Source organism: Alosa sapidissima, chromosome 21 (assembly GCF_018492685.1).
Source record: "Alosa sapidissima isolate fAloSap1 chromosome 21, fAloSap1.pri, whole genome shotgun sequence".
NCBI classification, from domain to species: domain Eukaryota; kingdom Metazoa; phylum Chordata; class Actinopteri; order Clupeiformes; family Clupeidae; genus Alosa; species Alosa sapidissima.
Genome location: NC_055977.1, coordinates 16,926,686 through 16,949,491, shown reverse-complemented (window position 1 = coordinate 16,949,491; position 22,806 = coordinate 16,926,686). Strand labels below are relative to the sequence as shown.

Sequence of the window (22,806 nt, the reverse complement as noted above, 5' to 3'; positions counted from 1 at the left end):
TCTTTTTTATTTTAGACGTTTCGTGACGCTATTACGTTGGTTGCGTCAGATAAAACATACGTACAGGGAATCAAGATGGCTGCGCCCCGTCACAGATGTGTCTTTCTTTAAAATTGTGTCTATGAAGGTGCATGTGGGTATGTTCGTAATATTAAATGTTTATTGTAAAAAGGACTATACTATCTGAACTAGTTGCGCTGAGTCTCGTCTAACGCCTGTAAATGCCTGACAGTAGAGCCCAAATCGTTCAAAGTTTGTTCACATGCTGTTTACTCAGCCATGCTTATAGGGGACGTTAGCTAACATTAGCCTACTATTCTTGCTGATTATACGTTATCTTGTGGTACGAATTATTCTAAAAAAAATCTCTACACATGCAAACATTGTAGTCGAAGTCGTGTACAGTCTTGCTGCTTGCCTGTCATTATAAAGTTGAAAGTAGCATAACCTGACGAGCCCCTAACTTCACGTCAACTGAATGGTTCTTTTAGTTCTTAAAAACTAACGTATAATGAAACGTTGCCATTCTTGAAACTACATAATACATTAAACTACAAATACATGTTTGAAACTTGCAGCATCAATGAATGTGTTCTTTTTTGTAACTTTGCAGGAATCAGTTAAATAAAACAAGTCACGATGCTGAATCTTAGCAATGAGGTGGTAAAGATGAGGAGTGAGGTAAAGAAGGTGAAGGTCTTCATCATTCGCAAGCTCACCCGTCAGATGAATATGCTCAAAAAGAAGAAGGGCAAAGAGGAGGAAATGCAGAGGAATCAGAGGCGGGCAGCAAGACTGTTGGAGGAGATCCATGAAATGAAAGTTATAGCACCAGACACAGTCACCAAGACCGCCTTGCAGACAGACATCAACTTTGAGAAGGTGTGTCAGAATCCACAGGCCAGCATCACAGATCGCGCTGTGGCCCGCATTGCCACTCATCCTCAGTTCAGCCAAAAGATCCAGAGCATCAAGGACCGAATCAATGCCTTTAAAGATGAGAGGACCAGCACATCATCAAAGGGAGAGAAAAAGAGTAAACCAGATATAACTGAAAAAGAGACCGAGAGACCTGTGGCCAGTGAAGATGTTCAGGCCACAGCTGGTGAGGTGGAGAAGATATTGACAGAGAAACTGGATGACAATGACAATCCTCCAAGTGAAGGCTGTGTTACTAGTACTGATGAGACAACTGCTTCTCAAACCAGTCAGACAATGTCAGACAATGAAGAAGCCACGGTAAAACAGGTAATTACTACACCTTACATGTTCATGCAGTAGATGAAATTGAATTGTATAAAATGCTTGTTTGATTTGGGTTATAAATGATAAAAGACCAAACTACTATCTGAACTGCTGTCCTGAACCACATAATACAAACCCAGCAGTCAACAGGTTTTAAACAACTAATCAGGTTTACAGCAATATAATAACATCTATTTAGTAATTGTAAGTCAGCCCTTTACACAGTGTCATTTACACATATGCATTGTAAGGGAACAACATTTGTTACAGATTACAGTGCAACAAAGAATGCAAATGATTTTGTGGTCATACATAATATTAAGGTCATTCGATATCGGTTCAGGCAGGCGTGTGTAAAAATGTGCACACACCGAGGCAGTATCATGTGTAGATTTCTAATACCACCCCCCCCCCCCAATCTTCCTCTGTTCTGTGTGTGTGTGTTCTTTTGCCCATCTTAATCTTTTCTTTTTATTGGCCCATCTTAGATATGGCTTTTTCTTTACAACTCTGTCTATAGGTCAGTATCCTAAAGTCACCTCTTCTGCTTTCGTCGGCATTTGTGTTTTGTGGGTACTATTTAACAAAGCTGTCAGTTAAGGACCTGTGAGGCATGTGTCTCTTAAACTAGACACTGATCCATCTGTCATCTTGCTCCATTGTGAACTGGGGCCTCTCACTCCTCAGTTTCTTTGACATGGAATAGCCTTCATTTCTCAGGAAAAGAATTGACTGACGCTTGTCAGAAGGATAATTCTTTGTTTATGCCCACTTTGGGCTTTTAATCAAACCCAAAATAGTTGACGCTGCTGATATTCAACTCCTCTAAAGAGGGCCAGTTTCGTTGTTGTTTACAGCTCTAACATAATTGCAAAAGAGTTGTCTAATGATCAGTTAAGTCAGTAAACTCATGTTAGCAAACAGAATGTGCCATCGGAACATAAAGATGAATGACAATGGGTGATAAATGGCCTCTTTACACTTATGCAGATATTGCATTAAATATCAGCTATTTCCTTCTACAAGAGGCATGTACAACGTTAATGATGTCTACACTGTATTGATCAAAAACAAGAACATTTCTAATTGACTTGAAACTTTTGAACGGCAGTGTACATACACAAACAATCAGAACTGGACCGTTATATACTACTTTGATGCAAACATGGGTGTGTGTGTACACCCCCACCCCCAATGTTTACCATTTAAACTCTGTGATGAACTATCAAACAGTATGATGTATTTGATACAAATAGACACTTATCCAGCTACTCTGATCTCTCTGCACAGACATCAACAGAAAGTGAGAAGGTGCCTGTGGAGGTTGTGAAGATGAGGAAGGAGGTGAAGAAGATAAGAGTGCTCATCATTAGCAAGCTCACAAACCAGACAGAAGTCCTCAAGAGGAAGAAAGGTGAGCCATCCGAGTTGGAGGAAAACAAGCAGAAGATCAGCAGACTTCTCAAAGAAATTCAGGTGCTTCGAAGCGTCAAACCAGACCATGTGACCATGGCTGCCTTGCAGGAGAATGCAAACCTGGAGAAAGTGTGTGAGGACCCTGATGCTAGCCCACTGGAACGATCCACTGCCCGTATCGCCACGCATCCTCGCTTTGTTAAGAGGCTGCAAGCAGTCAAAGAGGCCATTGAGGAGGAGAAGCGAAAAGCTGCAGAAGCTGAGGAAAAGAAGAAAAGACGCCTTGAGCAGGCCTCTGTACAGAGAGAGAACAGCGAAAACGAGGAGGAGGATGATGAGGACCAAGATGATGACGATGATGATGACGACGACGACGACGATGATGACGACGATGATGATGATGATGGAGAGGAGGGTGATGAGACAGAAGAGGATGATGAGACAGGTGATAGTGAAGCAGAGGATGAGGAAGAGGAAATACTACATAAGAGACACATTACTAGTAAATCTCAGGTAGCTGAAGTGGCCCAGATAGTTGCAGATGAAGACATTTCAATTAAAGCAACTTCTGCCCCAGTAAAGAAACCTGTAGAAGGAAAACCTGAAGGACATTCTGTGACCGTTGTGGATCAGGAAAGCACATCAAACATTTCTTCCATTGTAGACAGCAGTTTCAAACCTGATGCAAATACAACGCCCTTGAATAAAAGCCATACTGTCTCTCCTGTTCCAAAAAATAAACCGGTTTCTAAATCTGTATGCAAGACACCAATAAATAAAAATAAAGAGGAAGTAAAAGCAGCAGAGGATGCTGACAGTGAAAGTGATTTGGAATTGTCAGATGGTGAGGAAAAGCCATACTTTGATGACAGCACAGAGGAGCGTTTTCACAAGCAGTCATCTATGTCAGAGGAGAGTGATGACGATGACTTCTTTATTGGCAAGGTCAGCAAATTTAAGAAGAAAAAGAATCTGGCAACTGGTGAGGAAAAGACAAAAGATGTAAGGAAAAGTGCCGACCAGGACACTGAGCAAGACCACAAACAAGAGGAAAAGGAAACCACATTCAAGAGTGACTTCAAACACTCTAAATTTGAATCCGTCTTCTGCAATGCCCTTTCAAAGGGTAGAGGTGCCAGAGATAGATTTGGTGCCAAACCACCACCACGGTTTCAGAAGCCAATGAGACAGCCAGAGGGAGACTCAGAAGCTCCTTGGGAGAGGAAGCAAAACCAGAACTCTGCACCAAACAGGAAACCAGGGTCGTCCTTCCAGAATCAGAAGAGCGATTTCAGTAGTAATTGGGGACATAAGGAAAAGGGTTCCTTTGGAGCCAGAAGAGGCAGGCAACCAAATGACAGTTGGCAGAGCCAGAATAGGAGCCAGAGGCCACCACCAGGGAAGACCTTTAACTCTTCCAGACAAGCTCCAGAGGCACTGCATCCTTCTTGGGAGGCCAGCAGAAAGAGGAAGGAGCAGATGAGTCAAATCACAGCGTTTCAAGGGAAAAAGATCAAGTTTGATGATTAACTTGTTGTGATGTAGGAGATCATTTTTATATCAGATTAATTAACATTATGTTGGAGACTGTTTTCTGAGCATTGTAACATTTGTGGTCAAAACAAGTAGTATAATTTTACATTTGTGTTGTGCTTCTGAATGTTGGAATTTGTTTTATGTTGCTTAATTTCATGTTTCATAACGTCATTAAACATGTGTCCTTGTAGCTGTGAGTTGATTTGAATGCCTTTAAAATTCTTGTACAATGAGTTTATATATCTCAGAGAAAGAACTCAGATAAGTCAGCCTGTTAGCATCGAGGACTGAGACACAAGACAATAGTTTGTGCACTACATTTGGATCTCTGTGTTGCCTTTCAAGCTTTAATTTTTGGTAAGACTTCCAAGTCCTGTATTCTTCCGTCAAAAAAAGAAGTATTTCTGGTGCCTGAACCCGACCGCCCATTTTGAACACGTCACAAAAGCGCTGTCATCATTTGGGGCGGAGAATACCTCCTCCGCGACCAATCGCCTGCAGTATGCAAATATTATTTGAAAATTTGCCGGGAAATCTGAGTTTCGCGGGAGGGCCTTTCGCGCGTAAACCGTATCCCTTCATTCATTGTCAGCTTCCTGGAGCCATTTTTCTAGCTGCCGGGGTGGAGTTCGCGTCTCTTTTAAATCCATTCCATCGGACGATTTTAGACAATAAAATTACACAATTTTAGAATAAATATTTTCGTAAGACATTCGTCTATTGATTTTTGTTATTATTTTGATAAACTGTCCGTGGGATTTATATAAAAATATATCCCAACCAAAGGAGGGACAAAGGGAGCCCGAGCCTCCGAAGATGAGAAAGGGGGTTTCCTCGGTCCCGGAGAAATTGATATTATCGGGGGTCGGGGGCTCTACCCTTGACAGAAATTCAGTTTTAACGCATCTACCTGATCGTCTGACCACCGGTTATTCCACTGCTACTTATATACAAATAATTACTCCACCGTCCTGTGCAGCACAGTCTAACAATGTCTGTGCGCCTGATCCTCAAACTGGCAGTTTGCTGTATACTACTCCCCACGGACCAAGCAACGGAACGGGACAACGACCACCTTTAGGACGACCTCCGGTAACCCATCACTAAACATGTTTTTGAATTGACGTTAATTGCCTATTAACAATTTAAGTTTGCGACGCGAACCAGCTTTGTTTGAACGGTTTTAATAGCTGTCAAAACAGATATTGCACCAGAGCTAACTATGGTTGTCTGGAAAAACTAGCAATGATAGTTAGCAAAGTTAGCTATTGTTATTTCTGCATTTCCTTGTGTTTTTAAACAACTCTTGCAATCCCTAGAAAACTTTCAAGTCTTTTGTGTTATCTTCTCTTTGAAGACCTTGCATTTTCCTGTTAATCCTACCACTGCAACTTACATTGAACGTTTGTGTCGTTGCTGGCAAGTGATTTAAGGTAGCTCGACAGACCAAGGTGCATTAACATTTGATGACAATAAGTTATATCGTTTGATGGGTAACCGAATTGGTTAAGACTAGTAGATAAAATATAGCAAATTATCACACTAACACAATAACGGCTGCAGCAAGCTAGTGCAAGCAGTCATACAAAGTGCATAATTTGCTAAGCAATTAGCTTGCAAGCTAGTCGAGAAACATACGTGTTGGTCAGTCACAGGCTGTAAACTCGAATGTTTATGACTGATGTGACTAAAGAAGACTGTTGGCCATTTTTCTGTTCGAAATGAAATGGGTGTATATTCAACCTATAAGTTATCAAACTAATCGACAGACATGGCTTCGCCATGACTAGGCCCAGTTGGTGTTTGGAGGGGGGATGGGGTCCATTTGCTACCTCAGAAGCACCTCGAGGACTTGATAACTAACGTTAAGTTGCACTTAACATGTACAAACTAGCCATATTCAACATTTTGTTTTGACGCATCCCAAATAAGTCTTATTGTGCGTTCAGAAATTACTCTGATTGTGTAGACCAAGTTAGCTAGCGTCGTACACCAAGTGTTTCCATTTAACTTTGCACAAGGTTAGTAAACTAAAGCCATGGGGCTAGCTGGCTAACTTAACTATGGCTGAGTGGGCCTTTTCAGACAAATTGGCCGATAACATTATATAAACTAACTGGTGAAAGGATCTTCACGTTAAAGTGTCTTCAAGTGTCCTAGCAGTCTTACGAACGCTTGTCCCACAAAGTACTTGTTTACGTCCTGTGGCTGCAATTAGTTAAGCTCAATACCCGTTTTATGCATGTATACAGTACAAAAGGACTCTGCTTTCAGTACTTTAGACATATTTCATTGCACCGTGTATCGAAGGAAGTTACTCGCAGCAACGGAGAGGGAGGCATCATGGTGTCTATTTACTTAAAATGGACGCAGCTGCAGGAAGATGGGTAGTGCAACACCCCGTCATGTGTTTTTCCTTCTATGAAATGCAGCATTACGTTACTTTTGAAAGCTACTATCCGTGACATCTATGTATTTTTGTTTGGTGGAAATCTTTGTCATTTAGATAGATAGATAGATAGATAGATAGATAGATAGATAGATAGATAGATACTTTATTGATCCCCAGGGGAAATTCAAGTTTGTTCTATCAACTAGGGTATAGTCCCAATTGCTTGAGGGCACAAATAACGTGGATTGTTTCTATGAAGATCTATTAATGGCTATGCTTCCCAGTATGAATTTCCTTAGTAGTGCACTAAAGGTAGCCAGGAGGGTTTTGCTCAAACGATTTAACTTATCCTGGGTGGCAGTAGTAATGACAGTAGTAATGACAAGGGGCATTTTTCACCCGTTTTTGAGAAGTTGTTTTGACACATTTTCGAAACATTTTGTTCACCCTTTCTGAACATTTTGATTCAAGCATTTCCACACTTTTCAGGCAAAACGTCGTCTGGAGCTTGATATCACAGACCACCAGTACAGTGACCCTACCAAGACTGCAAAAGGCAAACGGGGACCCCTTCAGCCGAAAAGCCCCAAAAGTAAGCTATGCAGGGGGACCAAATGGGGAGTGGAACCCACATAGGAAGGTGTCAGTCATGATCCCAGACGATTCCAACGATTTACTTGACTACTTGTCTTCTAAATTGGGGTCATTTTGTTATGAGCATTTCTAAATAAAGGTTGCATAGATTGCTGTGCATATCCTGGATTAGTGTCAGAATGCATACGGAGTTATTACCAAGTTTATTTAAACATGCAAAGAGTTTGCGTATCGCAGAGAAGTTATATAAGGGGTCCAGTACATGAACTTTTGCTACAAGATGCAAGGTGGTATGCACACAACATGTACAAGGAGAGCAAAGACCGTTTTCCCTCAATACCTGTAAATATAGAAAATAAAAATGTGTGTACACATACAAATCTGCATGTTATCTGCATGTTTTCTTAATGTTTTCATAAGCATCAGGCGTTGAATAAGTGATTGCTTCATCCCTTGGTGAACACAAAGGTTGCTTTATTTAGCTTGCTGGAGTATGTTTTTTGTAATTGCCTAACACATTTCTTTTTCTGATGCTGCAGCACCCAAATCTCCACCAGAGAAGACCCGCTATGACACGTCACTGGGGCTGCTGACCAAGAAGTTCTGTCAGCTCCTGGCCCAGTCCTCGGATGGCGTTCTGGACCTCAACCAAGCAGCTGAGGTTTTGAAAGTCCAGAAGAGACGCCTCTATGACATCACTAACGTTCTGGAAGGTGTCCGCCTCATCAAGAAGAAATCCAAAAACAACATCCAGTGGCTGTGAGTATAGCCCAGGCATGGATTGAAGCCATCACAACACTAGTGATTGAGGAATAGCGTTGACCACAGCAGAGTGGGGGTTGAGGGAGAACTTGGAATTAGGGTTAAGGTTGGGATTAGTTTAGGAGTGTCAGCTCTGGGGTCAGGGATGAGATTAGATTTGTAGTCTTATGGTCTATGTTATGGCCACGTGAGGCCATATGGTCCTGCTGCCCAGTTTCCGCAGCATCACTGGCATGTTTGCTACACTTGAGAGTTTGGCACTTTTTGTTTTGTGTTAGAATGCATTTAACAATCATAGATGGAAAATATACAGTATGTGTTTTTTGCACATCAAGCGATAGGCCATATTTTGACATGCATGCAAACATGCAATGCAAACGTAAATTTCAGCACAGGATTGCGGATATCGGGTATAGCGCATCATTTATTCAAGTCGCTTAACTCTAGCCATCATAATGCGAGAAATTCCCGCACACATTTTACAGCGCTGTTGATGACGTTAATCTAATAATGGAGCGGCATGAATGCGCGACCGGACAGACCAACTTCTGACTTGAATCGAATCTACACCATGCAGAGACGTGCAGACTCTTTCTTTCTCTCTCCTTTCTTCTTTTTCTTTCTTTCTCTTTCTTTTTCTTTCTTTCTGTCTTTATCTTTCTTTCATTCTCTTTTTCATTCTCTCTTTATTTCTTTCTTTTTCTCTTTCTCTTTCTTTCTCTTTCATCTTTCTTTTTCTCTTTCTTTCTTTTCTTTCTTATTCTCTCTTGCTTTCTGTCTTTCTTTTTTTCTCTTTCTCTATCTTCCTCTTTCTCTCTCTTTTGCACAGTAGGACTCGTCACCAAGTCAAATTATGCTAGGTGCCTCTACATCAACTGTTAACTGAAAGGAAAAAAGTTTAGCTATCAGGATCTGTCAGGAATTTTGCAAACACAGAAGGATTACATAGAGTGGCCATGCCAAGGATTATATAGAGTGGCTATCAACATGGATGTGTTCTCCATTTGAGGAACGTAATCGATTGTGAACGTGCACATCAGCTACAGGCAGCTAGACAGACTCGTAGAGGAGGCCCACTTTCACTTTCTAGAGTGCATTCATTATGTGAAACATTCTTCATACCAAAACAGCGATCAAACATTATGAAATGTATCATGATGTGTTGTCACAAACACTTAATCCTTACTTCCCTATTAGAAAATCAAAATCATGTAAGTAAAGACTGTTGTGACCACGAAAGTGATACGTGGTGTTCTCTCATTGACGGCTGTAATAAGGAAAATGCGATTTTGGTTTGTAAAATGTAACCCCCCCCCCCCCCCCCCCCTCACACAAAAAAAAAAAATATTTCATGTTATCTCATCAGCATTGCTGTACAGCATGGGTGCATATGTGATATTTCATGTTTAAGATGAAGTGCCGGTGAGGCCTAACATTTTTCAGATAAAACTCCTCTTTTACCCTGCCTTTATTTGGTTGGTGCAGATAATTCCTCAAATATTGTAGTCCTCAATAAGCAAAGTGTACATGTTACAGATATTTAAATGCTAACATGTACATGACCGACTTTACGAAACCCTGAACAGTAACACAATTGACATATAAAGCATGCTTTTTTCCCCTCCATGTAGGAATAAAGCCATTAGGCATGCCATGACTTATTCTGGTTTTATGGTTATAATATTTGGCTGGCACTTTTGCCCCAAGCAACTTACAGTATATAACCACTACATTAATTTAAACTATTATTTTTAACCAATAAAGTTGAAAAGCCTACATTAAGTATAATAGTAACAACAATATACATCATAAATGTCAAATATCAACAATGAAAATAACAGAAACCATAAACATACAAACTGTAACTCGGTGAGAAGTGTAGGAACGTAGAACATTAGGTAACTCATTCCACCTATGAGGAATCACGGAGGAATAGTTTTGACTGACCTCTCAGCGTTTATGGATGGCCGACACAGTAGCCACTCATCAGGACCGCGGTGGATGAGAGGGGACGTAAAGTTGTAGCGCCAGCTGTAGATGTAATAACAATGTTTCTCCCAAGCGTGTCTTCTTTCAATGTTCTGTACATGCGAGGTAATGTTTCAAATTATGGAACATGTTATGGTCCCATTCTCTTAACCAAACACCATATTACCTCTATAAACCTCTGGTATATTTGGTATGTATGTGATTATGACTATTTTGATTGCATCAGTGTTGCAGTTAAATGATACCTCTGTTCAAGAAGATTAGAAGTATTTAGGTTAAAAATGCATACAAGTGAAGTGTCAATCTCTTTACTCTGTTTTGGCGTGTTGTGGCTTGTGGAAATGGTGTAACAGACTAAATCAGCAAACTAGTTAGCGAGCCAGCTTGTAGGCTACCCAGTCACTTGTCTCGATAAGAATGGTCTTTCCATTATAGTCCTGAATTAAATATCTAAACTACATAACTCCTTTTTTTGCAAATGAATTGACCAAACAAATTTAAAACCTTTTCCAATATTTTTTCACTCATTCACCCAATTTGTTTGTCTACATCACCACTGCCCACCTCCAGTAAATTAGCAGAACACAGATCTTTGCTTTGCTCGCACATGCATTCATGTTTTGCCATAAGACTTCATGATGAAACTTGGTGCTAACAGGTGACCATTGTGTTTCAGGGGCTGCAGTCTGACCTCGGAAGGGGGCCCCCTCTCTCAGCACCACCCAAAGCAGAGTCTGGACCGGGAGATACTGGAGCTGAGTCAGGAGGAGCGGCGGTTGGACGAGCTCATCCAGACGTGCACACACAAGGTCCAACGAATGACCGAGGACACGCAGAACCAGAAATATCCTTTACATAAGTCCCCCGTCTCCTTGCTGTGATCAACAAGTTACATGTTAGTCAAGAAGTGTGTTTGTAGCAGATCACTTGAGTGAGCATTCCACCATAATAATGGTCTTGGGGCAATGCATCACTCAAGGGTGGATGAATTGGTAGCCTCATATCTCTTCAATGACCCCTATGTTGTCTTCAGAATCACAGGTGGTTGTTTTGTGTCTTGAGGCGCCACAAGCCTCTTTGAAGGGTGTGCAATGTCGCTTACTTGACCTTTTCCTTAACCCAGTCCTCACATATGCGTACGTCAGCTATCCGGACATCCGTCGGATCAGTAGCCTCAGAGACCAGACGGTAATTGTGGTCAAAGCTCCACAGGAGACCAAACTGGAAGTGCCTGATCCCAAAGAAGTAGGTTATTTTTAGGTCTATTTATTCAACCCAATTCAGTCAATTCTGGTCTGTGTTGTAGACCTGTCTGTGTTGCTTGTAAACAAATCAGGGCCTCAAATGATCACATTTATTTTGTGACTGAGCCAGTGAGCCTCCCTTAGAATATTCACACCAGTTACTTTATAAACTATATATTTTAAAGGATCTGCTCTACCATATTGGAGAGTTGAAATGTGGAATTATGACCGTTAATTTGCCCCTTTAGCTACCGGAGTTGTCACCCCATCTAAAGAGTTGTAAACGGTGACTTTCTTTTGAGACTAATGCCTTCCTATTGTGCTGGCAGAGTTTACAGGTCCACCTGAGCAGCTCACAGGGCCCTATTGATGTCTTCCTCTGCACGGATGAAAACAACCCCGGCAGCCCCCTGAAGAATGGCCTGGATGTGAATGGGAACCACACCGCCTTTGTCAAAGTTTCTCAAGGTGAGCTCTCTTCTGTGTGCTTTTGACAGGAGCAGAATTTTCAGAGGCATTACAACCTGCTTGAAATGGAAGTCTTGGTTGTCCTTTGTGTTCCAGTGAAATTGGTATTTTATGTACTTTAGAGTAAGGCCTAATGGCAAGAGGTGGGCATGGAGGTTTCTGCCCTTGTGAAGGGAGGCAATATTTCATTTCAGGCCCTGTCAGCAGCATCAAGTCTGTGATCATAATTGAAAAGGGGGGATAGCACATGAACAAAACTTGGCTAGCAATACTGAACTCTAGCTAAAGGTATGAGTTGCTGTATTCTACAACCTAACATCTATTATTGAAGGGTTGCCTGTAAAGCAGACTATTTTAAGCTCTTCAGACGCCAATTTAAATAGCTAGTCTCTGAAACTGGGCAGGTTCTGTTCATGACATTAGCCACCAGTTCCTTAAAGGTGCCATGTGTAATGTCCGCCAAAAAATCAATTCATACTCCACATTCCATAAAAGATTGGGGCAGTAAACCTCCAGAAAGGCATACCGCCTCCCATGGCCGAAACTGGAATTATGACACCTGTCGGGCTGTGGCTAGTAATTTAGCATGCTAATTCAGGTTGATATCTCTGCAGCACTATACCTTGTCATTTTTTTTAATGACATCATCGCCCTTATTTCTTCTCATTCTTTTGATGCGTGTAGCTCATTTTTTTTTATATTTTTACCTCAATTCTTACACATGGCACCTTTTAATGCACTGGCAAGCTTCTGCACACACATCATGCATTCGCTACGCGGCGTGCACCCTAGGCATACTCGATTTTTCAGCATGTTTCAGCAAACAAAGCGACCAATCGATGGAGTTCAAATTGTCTCCTTAATTGATTTGTGGTTATAGTTTTGAATATGCTCCTTGATGAGCAGTTTTATTGATGCAAGATCACAAGACTTGTATTAAACACAGCAAGCATACGAATACATACTGGGCATGGATACTTATAAACTAACTGGTTGAGTTGCGTAGACATTTCCAAATGGGCTACTTTCAAGACTTTGTAGAATCTGATATTCAACCATTGATTCATGAATTATTAATTCTCATTTTTTTAAGCAGACAAAAACATCCTCTGGATATTTGATAAGTGATGATTCTTGTAATATTTAAGGACATGGTAGGAATGAGGAGCTCACTAGACAGACAATAGAGTGAAGTTCTTTCGGTGTTGTCGCTTGCTGAGCAGAGCTCATGCACACATGCCACGCGTTTCCAATACCTTCTTGATGCACGTTCACAAAGGTACGCACACGTTTTGGAGGTACGCAGCAGCACCCGCATGCCCCGTTTGCGCAATTTTCAACAGTCAGCCAGCACGCAGTGCATGGAATGCAGACGCAGGACTGTGTCTAAACCTTTAAGTTAGCAGTTTTCATTAAACAAACAGAACCAATACTGATTACTGAATGACTTCAGATTGTGCTTTGACACAGCTGTGGGTTTCCAATATTTATATTCCACTCCACTGGAAATTCAAAGCTTAACCTAGCCCTTTCAATCTGATTATTTTTTTAAATTTTACATTGCAGTTGCTTATTCCAGCTGAAATAGAATCTTCATTTCGATTGGGCAGCCAGACCCCATTATAAACAGAATGTGTAACCCCTTGTTTATGCGGAAACTGATTTTGGTACTATTAACTGCAGTGTTTTAGAAAATTTGGGATATTGATTGTTTTTGAAGTACCATGATCATGCCCTTAAGCAAAAATGTCAAAAGAAAGTTTCTTAAATGACAATACTTCCATGCATCAGGTAATTGTTCAAACAAGGGAAATTAGCGTAGCTTATTGATTGTGGTCTGAATCTGAATGTCAGGAAGTGTTGGTTTGTTCGAAGAGGGTGGCATGTAAAGCGGAGTAGGAGGACGAGCAAGACCGGATAATACAACTTCAACCTCTTTGCCTCTTTGTTCCCACCTCTTCCCTCGGCTGCGTAGATGGCGTGTCTAGCGATGGAATCACGGTAAATGGTGGCAACGGCACAAGTGGCAGCAGCATGATCAGCACCCCGGTGAAAAGCCAACCGCCGAACCTCGGCGCTCCGCCCCTATCCCCGCTCTCGGCCTCCCTCTCGAGTATCCTCCAGCAGACCGATGACCAGATGCCCTTCGTCACGCTCTCGCCTGCGCTGCTGAGCGACGACTACATGCTGGGCCTGGAGGATGATGAGGGCATCAACGACTTGTTTGACTCCTACGACCTGGACACGCTCCACTTCGATGACCTGCTTTGCAACTGATCTCTCACCTCCAAGGCCCCAGGGCCCCCTGAAGCAATGATTGTAGAGAGGAGAGGATTACAGTCTGGCTGATGAGGTGGCTGTCTAAGTGGTGGTGGTGAGTAGCAGCTACACCGAAAGCGCAGAGAATGAGTTCACCCAGGGAACCCTTTGGTGACGCGTGTGCACCTTATTGTGGGAGAAGTGAAGTGACTACTGGTCTGGAATGTGGGTGAAGCAAGGAGGGGTAATGGTGGGCAGAAACGCTTCACTGGGCTCGGTGGTCACACTACGATGTTGCACTCCAGGATTCTCTCGGCCACAGACTTTTGTTGGTGCCCTTAAAGCTAAAGACTGCTGTGTGTCCCCCCCCCCCCCTCCATTGGTTGTTTTTTGCTTAGTTCAGCTTGTTTTTTGGTTTTTTTTTCTGTTGTACAGTGATATAAGTTAGCATCATGGCACTATATCCTACAGAACAGAATTGTCAGTGATCAGTTTTGGTTAAATTTGAAAAGCATCATTGTGTCAATGCTCGTAATGTTTGTCAGTTTTTGGCCAGTTGTCACAACTCTGTATTCCTGCTGTCCTTTTTAGGCGGGGTGTGTGTGTGTGCTTGCTATGAGTGAACGTGACTGCATGAAAGATGTGTAGTATCTCTCAATTGAAAAGGAAAAGGTTTGCGTCACATGCGTAAAATCCACCATTCTCTGGCTGGAGGCAATGAAATGGAAATGGGCCAACCTCCTATCGCACACAAAAAAAAGAGACAAAAGGAGAAATTACTAGTCATCAGTCGCCGCTCAATCTCCAGCCGTCTGAAAACATTGAAAAGGTCAGACGATTTAGCTGGTGCAGTCATGCGTAGGTTCATTTGGACAAAATTTAAATAGAAAATGGCAATTACTTCTAACCCAAGTAAATCAATCAGATGCTGGCTGTCTGCAGAGGCATTACATGCTCCAGCCACAGTGCTAGGAGTATCTCAGGGCCACCAAAATGTAATACTTGATCAATGCATTTCATCATTAATCACCGTTTGGGGAAAAAAACGATGTACAAAACTGAAAAGTGAGCGACTCCTTGTCTTCCAAACTACGTGTTGTGAAACAGAATAATTCTCATTTTTTTTTTTTTTTCCCCCCATCTTTTTTTTTTTTTTTATAATTTATTTTGTCAAGCAGTTATACTTCTACCCATTGACTGGGTATCCTACCTTTTTACAAGCAGATTTTCAGACATGGTTGTATATGTTTCCATTCACCGGAAATGTAAACACTTAATATTCCCTATGAAATGCTTTGTGAAGGACATCGCTGGGGATGATGGTGTGTTTGTGTTCGAGTGAAGAGATGAAGTGTAATGCCTTCAACCTCGAATATGCTAAAGACTCCTTGTTCTTTAAAAGCCATTTTATAATAAAGCTCTGATGTCAATGCATTAGGTACTTGTAGACTACCTCTTGAGCAGAGTAGTTGTGATTTTTAATTATCTTTTGTTTGTTTTTGTTTTGAGCTAGCTTTTGTAATGTACATGTTTTACATTATTAATTTCCTTCAAAAGCTGTGTTTTAATGGTGGTTCTTCTTTTGAATAGTTCCCCTGGGAAATTGTGTATGATTTGTCAGTTTACAGAAGTAGTCACTTTACATCAACAAACACCATCTTGTGCTTTAACCATCTGTAGACCGATGGTTGGTTAGCAGTGCAATTTGCACCAAAAGATTAGTTGATCTGTTAGTTTGGTAGGGGTTTTTTTCTGCCACTTGTAAAATCATTGAGTTGAGCACTGAATAGCATGACTTGACTTGACATCATCCACTGGAATGGAGTGTACATGTCGGAACCGAAAAATGGCTAAGTGTCACGTTTTACACCCTATAATGTAAAAATTGTGCCTTTTTCTTTTTTTGGATGACTGCTCATCTGCTCGACAAGCTGTTTCAAATGCTGCAGTGTACATGTCAGCCATGGGAATATTTGAAGTATTCAAAAAATTGCAACGGATAGGCTCCTTCTTGCAACTCATTACTGTTAAATTGTGGAAGATCCAACCATGTACTGCCCTGAAGATCTATTCTGTGAGGTCTGTCGAGATCTTTGTTTTGTTTTGTTTCCATCTTTTTTTTTTTTTTTTTTTTTTTTCTCCTCATTCATGCCTGATCAGTAATCTGGTGGTGGAAACCAAGCTCTCTTGGTTGGTTCAGTTAGAGAGACCTAGCTGCCTTGAATCATGGTTGGTCATCTCTGACTTTGTTTTAAAATGTTTGTGTGGATTTTGGAAAACTCATTTGCTTCAGTTTTTCCAAAGACCAAATGTAATTGAGAACATTCATCACGTGTTCATTCAAGCTAATTCTCAGAGATATGGCTGACTTGATGGCTCTGAACAAAAAATGTGGCATTTTATCAGAAACGGTGAGCTATGAACCTTTAAGAGGAAATGCATAATTGAATCAGGTTTAATTTAAAATGTGTTACGACCTACAATTGAGTGTGTTTAACACGTGTAAATTTTTTGTTTTTTTGTTGCTGTTTTGTTTGTGAATTGTACATAAAAAAAAACTAAAAAAAACAAGTTTTAATAAAGATGTGTTGAAGCTTTTTGTACCTGTACATGTTCAATTTGAAATTTATTTGTCAGACCAATCACTTTTTAGCAATGGACCAATCAGTTTTTTACCAATAGGCTACGTGCACCAAAGGCTCTCTGTGCACTCATTTGTTTCCGGTGGAGTCAGGTGTGTTTTAACCTGTTGCTATTGTTGATGTAATTAGTGTCTACACCGACTGGGTTTGGTGATTCACTAGGGAATCGGCGTGTTACAATAAAGAAGGGTTTTGTGTGTGTGTGTGTGTGTGTGTGTGTGTTAAAATTTGTTGTTATTGGGCAAACAAGATAATCAGTATCAGAAAGATGTGAGGAGCAGAATATAACAGAACAGGCCAGCCAATCGACGGACGGCACCAACCAATCCAAGTACGGTTATATACTTCAAGTCATTTGCATAGCTACTGTCGGAAATACCCCCAGTTGAGGCGGGAGTTCCTCTGAGTCAGTGTGGTCATCCAGCTACATACAGGATAACACATGAAATCATGATCTAACATGATCCTGGTGTCTCACTGAAGTGTTTTCAGAGTTGTAAACTTGAATTCCCAGTATATCCGAGCCCAACTTCCACCTTGAACCAGTGGCTGGCCATGGAATTAAAATCCTTATACTGGGAGTTTGGGGGTTGATTGCTCAAGTGCTGACAGGAGGTGCCAACATCCACTTTGGCGCTTGGGAACAGGTAGAGACGCCTGTGTGTGTGTGTGTGTTTCTGCGTTCCTACATAGGGGGTCAAGGACCTCAATTAGCTTTGCTCTAATTGGAGAGAGTGCCCTTAGGGTTGATTGATGGCCTTGTTCACACTGAAGAGCAGGTTGTCTCTCAGAACAAAAAGTTTTCCTCTCTTCCTACCCCCTCTCGTAAATGGAGGCCTGTGGCGATTGTGTAGAGCAAGGTCATGGGTCACTAGTACAAATGAGTTGATTTTCTTCTGTCAAGGGGGTTTAAATGCCGCCAAGAGTTGGGTTTGTTCTTTGAGTGACATTTCTTGCTTCAACCTGCCTTTTTGTGTCTGATTTAGCAGCTTCCAGTGAAAGTAAGTGGTTAGTACTGATTGCAAGATTTTGCTGGAAATGATTCCTCAGTGCCTAACTGGTCTTGTCAATCAAATCTGCCTTTTGACACCTAATTATTTACAGTAGTCAGGGTGTCCTTCACTTCAAATATGCCTATTCTCATCTCAACTGTTTGCCCATATAATTGTACTTTTTTACTTTATAATTTTTGTTTGAATAAAACTGGCCATTGTTGAGGATGGAGAGGGTATTGACTGTTAGTGCAGCAGCACTGTCAGACTGGGTGTGTTTTGGAGATGAGCTTCTTTGTTACAGCGCCTTGGATCTTCCCCACTCTGAACTTGAGGTGGCAGTGTTTCCTCATCTAGAAAACAGCAGCTGTTTTTTGAGGAGCACTGCCCTATTAAAGCGTGCCCTGGGTAGATTTCCTGCTCTCCTGAGTACAGTAATGTCAGAATATTATTAACTGGCCACCTTGTTAAACCCGGGATGGTGTTTTTCTTTCCCTCTCTGTACCAAGCCAGAGGAATAGGCTCTCCTTTGTCTGACGCTTTTCCATTGGTGCCGTTCACACCCTGGAGTGACTTTAAGTACCCCCCCCGTAATACACCCTGTCCTTGAGAGCGCCTTTACATTACCTATATACCTATACATATATGGCGCCAGTATCATATCTGTTGCAATTACACTGGGCAGGTAAAGAGAGAAAGGAGTGTCCTTTTTTGCTTGTCTTGGCGTCTGTCACACAGGGCTGTCAGACATCCTATTAGCTTTTCATTATGTGCCGAAGAGCTAGTGGAGCAGGCTGCACCATTAGTGTGAGCAGATTGACTGACGCACTCATTGTGTGCTGCTTCTCTTATCACGCCGAGCCTTGAAGACTGCGCCTTGATTGAGCCGTGTGTGTGTGTGTGTGTGTGTGTGTGTGTGCGTGTGCGTGTGCGTGTGCGTGTGCGTGCGCGTGTGTGTGTGTGTGCGTGTGTGTGTGCGCGCGCGTTCGTGCGTGCGTGCGTGCGTGTCTGTCTGCCTGCTCTTTGTCTGAGGCGAAAACGAACTGAAGCAGAGAGGCACAGCAGGGCTGGCGCGCTCTATGTGGTGATGTAATGTGGCACCTCTGGTGTTGCACTGCCGGCTTGCCTCTAGGTGGCACTGTTGAACCACGGCAGCGGAGCAAGGCACACTTAACCTAGTTCCCCACTTTTTTTTTAACTCCCCGTCAGACAGAAAGTTCATAGAAAGTCACATATTTCATTAGAATCGCTGGTTTGTGTGATTTTTGTGAATGTGTTGTGCTAAGATCTTTATTTCGTCTGTTTACCACACGGCCTCGATTAGGTACTTCAGGACACTTGTCTACACTGTTTTGGATTGATGTAAATGGCTTTTGCATTTGAATTTAAACGGATCCAACAAATGCATGTCGGGGACTCTTCAGTGTATAGTCAGCCGTCTTACAGCGAATAAGCCTCATCTTATCAATCTTAATCAGTCACTATAGAAATGGACTCTTCCCCACTCTGACCTCATGTCTAGACGTCTAGTTGAGCTTTAAGGATTTGGTGCGGGGTGTTAGAACACGTTCTGCTCTTCTGCTTCTGCATGCCAGAGGAGAGCGCAGGCAAAAAAAACAAAAAAAAACCTAAAAGAATCCTCGCACACCGTATGCAACAAGCATAGTAGTAGTAGCAGCAGCAGCAGCACTTCTGCATGCACACGCGTGCTCAGATCGCATGCTGCAGCTCATTCATAAAAACACACACACATACACTCACATACTCGCAGTGTACAAAGTCGAGCGTTTAGGCTGCTGCTGATTGGCCGAGGGCTCTACTACGCTGCAATTTGCAGCGCGCCGTCGTCCAATCGGAGTGTTGGGGAGAGGCTCCCCTCTCTCCCCTCGTTCGCTCTCCCCTTCTCCTCCGTGCCCAACGGTTCAGAATCCGGTGCCTCCAATTGCTGTCCACTATTCCCCGCTCAGCCACAACATGACGAAACCCCCCAAAAATGCACATAACATCATTGTGCCCAGAAATGTTTGGCTTGGCTTAGCAGGTGCATGTATTACGTGTACAAGTGTGCTGGTGATCTATTGACTCACGGACAGAACAGGTTGGCCCCTTTAACAGCCCTGGATCGATACCTCCGCCTCTTTGCAGACGGTGGAATGAGGTGTTCTAATGGTACAGCGTGCCGTTTTGCATTATGCATGTGTGCCCATTGATGACCGCATGTGAATGGCACAAATGTGCTGGTCAAATGACGGAGGGACATTAGCCGCTACGGCTGGGTTATTCCTACGCAGCACAGTGTCTGGGCCAACAAAGGAAAACCAATCAATCTCATGGAGGAAAGAAGGAAGAAAGGGACACTTGAGCAGTGGCAGTGAGCAAATGATACGCATTATTACTGCGCTCAGTGCAGTGCACTTTTCACAGATTCTAATGAAGCCCATGTGATCAGGGCCGGCAAGGAAATGAGCTGAGAACAGTCAAGTGGTTCGGTACACTTTGAGATCAGCCAAGCTGAATCTGCTGCTGGTAGGGGTTACTGCAGGTCATGGCACGTACAGTACGTGCCAACTCGTACTCAGCCAGTTGTGCACAACTCAAGATGAGAAGGAAGGAGAGAGAGAGGGAGGGAGGAGAAGAGAGAGAAGGAGCGAGGGAGGGAAAAGAGTGGTGTAGAATGGAGTGTCAAACAAGATTGAGAGAAGCTGGGAATGTGCCAAGAGGGATGAGGCAAGTAGGTGCGTATTGCTTTTAAAATGTGCTGCTGAATCTTTTTAGCAGCACACACATTAAAAAAAAACCAACCACCACTTGTTCACAGTACAGTAGCCACATTAACAAGTACAGAGCTCCAGGTTTCAAGGTTTAGCGCCATTCTTCTGGATTAGTGTTGCATTATCAAGTGAAATTTATTCCTTAGCTTACACTAATGCTTTCACTCTTAAACCTTCAGACAACTGGCCAACCACCATATTAATATACAAATCAATATATTTGTCAAGTGAATGAGCTCAGAAATAGCCAAATCCTAAGCAAATGTACTTACTGTAGTCCAATCACGGATTGATATATAGTGGGCAGCTGGTGGTCATCTCTGAGTTATATCTGTTTCAACTGGTGTCACAAAACACATATCACTCTCGGGAGAGTTGATCACTGTGTGTGATGCATCGGTATCACTCGCCCAGGCCCAAATGGCTCTTTTCATTTTCTTCCCTCATGCGGACACCGCAATCTCTCTCTCCCCGGCGATGGCTCCCCGCTCCTCACTGCCGAGGCTCAGTGACCCCTGCCCTCTCCTTTATGACTAAAAAGAGCCGTGATGGATTGTGGGACGGCAAACAGGTGATGGTGAATCACTTGGACAGATTTCGCTCGGCGCCGGCACAAAGAGATATGATTGATTTTTCTCCCCGGGGTGGCGTCTGTTCTCTCTCAAAACCAGAGGTGATGCCCGTCCACTCTCGGCTCATAACTTTCGGTAATGATGGCCGCCACACACCGCCGTCTCACAAACACTGGTCCGTTGCAATGCAAAGATTATTATTGGCGAAGTTGAGCGTTGACTTGCAATGCATTCTGGGCACGTTCTGTTATTTTGTTTTTTTTCCGTGCCGCTGAGCTGAAAGCAATGAATCCAACCAGAACAGAGAAGGGGGTCATCATATTGTCATGTATGATGGGAGAAGTCAGGATTGGGGTTGCCCTTCGCTTGCCTTGCACTTGAATTTGACACCCAGCATATTCAAGAATTTGGAAATAAGTCCAACTTATCTAGAATATGCACAATATTTTGGCCAACTGACATGAAGTAGGCGGTCACCTGGTCACTTGATTCTTTATTAAATAAACTTCCAGAAGGGACATTCATATTGACTAGTGTCTAGTTCAAGTCATATTGACTTGAAGCATCAGTTTAGCAAGGTGTGGTCTTGGAACAAAAATGGTAGATGTAATTGAGTTGATGGTTGTTAAGTTGTGGATTTAATATTGAAGAGTGGATGAGAGCTATTTAAAAAAAAAACTATTTAAGATGCATCAAACAAACAACACTTCCATTATTTATTTCATTTTTCATAAAACACGATTCCAAGAGCGATCATTGCCGCATGATCCTATAGCCAAAATTCAATCAGTGCAAGATGCTTTTTCCTATTGCTGTTTTCCACTAAAGCCTTCCAAATTAAGATTAATAGTGTTTCATTTGCTAACTCGTTACATAGCTCTGCATAATTAGACTGTGATACTTTATATACTCTTCTTTGTTTGGCAGATAAATGGATACATACTGTAGTACTGGGCTTGCCTTAAAAGCATATTTTCACTTAATTTCTTAAACACACATTTCAAACAATCCCATTGCATTCATAATGATCATTTTTTAACATGCTGCTCCCAAGGGGGGTTTTAATGGTTTTCCACCTTTTAGTTCTACACTTCTCCTCTTCAGTGATTAATGTCAGAATCTGCATATTCCCCCTTTTAAGCCGTAGATGGTTTAAGCCCAATTCAGTAATGACTGAAAACCGATATTGCATTTCCTCGAAGGAAACAGAAGTATATTAAATTAGAACAAAACTTGTTTGAACTTCCAGCACTAATGCCTTTGCTCATGGGAATGATCATCAATAACATCATTGGCACTCATTGACTCAGAATGTTTGGGCGAGGGGAGGAGAGGAGTGTTCCACTCCCTCCATGGCGATTGGAGGCGGTGATTGGAGGCCTGGGCCAGTCAGGCGATCTCTGGGCAGGAGGAAAAGTCGTTCAGGGAAACAAAATTATGACTGCTCTCCTTCCGTTCTCTGCCAATCCATAAAAGGAAGAATCCATATATGGACCAGGTGTTAATTTGATTCTCCATTCATTTGTCTTTTGGAAAGGAATGACTGTCCTTGGTGCGCATTAGAAAATAGATTTTATTTCCCTCTTTATTTTCATTATATATTTTGCTCCTTTTCTGTGCGGCACTTTCTTCTTTGTTTCTCTTTCTTTTTCATTCTTCCTGCCTTCCATTATTTTTCCTGTCTTGCATTTTAGCTCTCCCTGATCACATGCCTCTCTTTCTCTATCTTTCTTTCTTGCTTTCTGTTTCCCCTGCTTTCTTGCTCTCTCTCCACGTCCCTTGCCTGTCTGTCTGCCTGTCTGCCTTCCTTCCCTCCTGTATTGATGCGGTCTCCGTGTGGAGCAGGTGATCTTGGCCTCCCGCATGCGGAGCAGCTGTTTGGGGGAATCTGTAAATTGGCTTGCCACTGACACGTAGGCCTGCC

General features: G+C 42.3%; 2 protein-coding genes across 3 annotated transcripts; both read left to right on the top strand.

Moving 5' to 3' along the window:
* Nucleotides 1–48: 48 nt before the first annotated feature.
* Nucleotides 49–4,387, top strand: srfbp1 (serum response factor binding protein 1). 2 transcript variants are annotated; one of them, XM_042077373.1, is made up of 3 exons: nucleotides 49–137; nucleotides 614–1,248; nucleotides 2,536–4,387. In XM_042077373.1, the coding sequence occupies exons 2-3, from the start codon at nucleotides 640–642 to the stop codon at nucleotides 4,189–4,191; spliced, it is 2,265 nt and encodes a 754-aa protein (XP_041933307.1). In that variant the 5' UTR covers nucleotides 49–137; nucleotides 614–639; the 3' UTR covers nucleotides 4,192–4,387. The 2 variants fall into 2 exon arrangements, with proteins under 2 accessions (XP_041933307.1, XP_041933308.1); XM_042077374.1 differs by having other exon boundaries at nucleotides 71–133.
* Nucleotides 4,388–4,732: 345 nt separating this feature from the next.
* e2f3 (E2F transcription factor 3) lies at nucleotides 4,733–14,674 on the top strand. The gene is made up of 7 exons (XM_042077314.1): nucleotides 4,733–5,289; nucleotides 7,079–7,181; nucleotides 7,723–7,942; nucleotides 10,611–10,778; nucleotides 11,065–11,179; nucleotides 11,508–11,646; nucleotides 13,622–14,674. Exons 1-7 carry the CDS (start codon nucleotides 5,014–5,016, stop codon nucleotides 13,921–13,923), a joined length of 1,323 nt encoding a protein of 440 aa, XP_041933248.1. The 5' UTR covers nucleotides 4,733–5,013; the 3' UTR covers nucleotides 13,924–14,674.
* Nucleotides 14,675–22,806: the final 8,132 nt, after the last annotated feature.

Excerpts from the sequence above, each read along its gene's own strand:
- srfbp1 (XM_042077373.1), top strand. The coding sequence starts at position 640 with ATGCTGAATCTTAGCAATGAGGTGGTAAAGATGAGGAGTGAGGTAAAG. Across the intron at positions 1,249-2,535 it reads AAGAAGCCACGGTAAAACAG|ACATCAACAGAAAGTGAGAA; the intron begins GTAATTACTACA and ends CTCTCTGCACAG.
- e2f3 (XM_042077314.1), top strand. The coding sequence starts at position 5,014 with ATGAGAAAGGGGGTTTCCTCGGTCCCGGAGAAATTGATATTATCGGGG. Across the intron at positions 7,182-7,722 it reads TCAGCCGAAAAGCCCCAAAA|CACCCAAATCTCCACCAGAG; the intron begins GTAAGCTATGCA and ends CTGATGCTGCAG. Across the intron at positions 11,647-13,621 it reads CTTTGTCAAAGTTTCTCAAG|ATGGCGTGTCTAGCGATGGA; the intron begins GTGAGCTCTCTT and ends TCGGCTGCGTAG.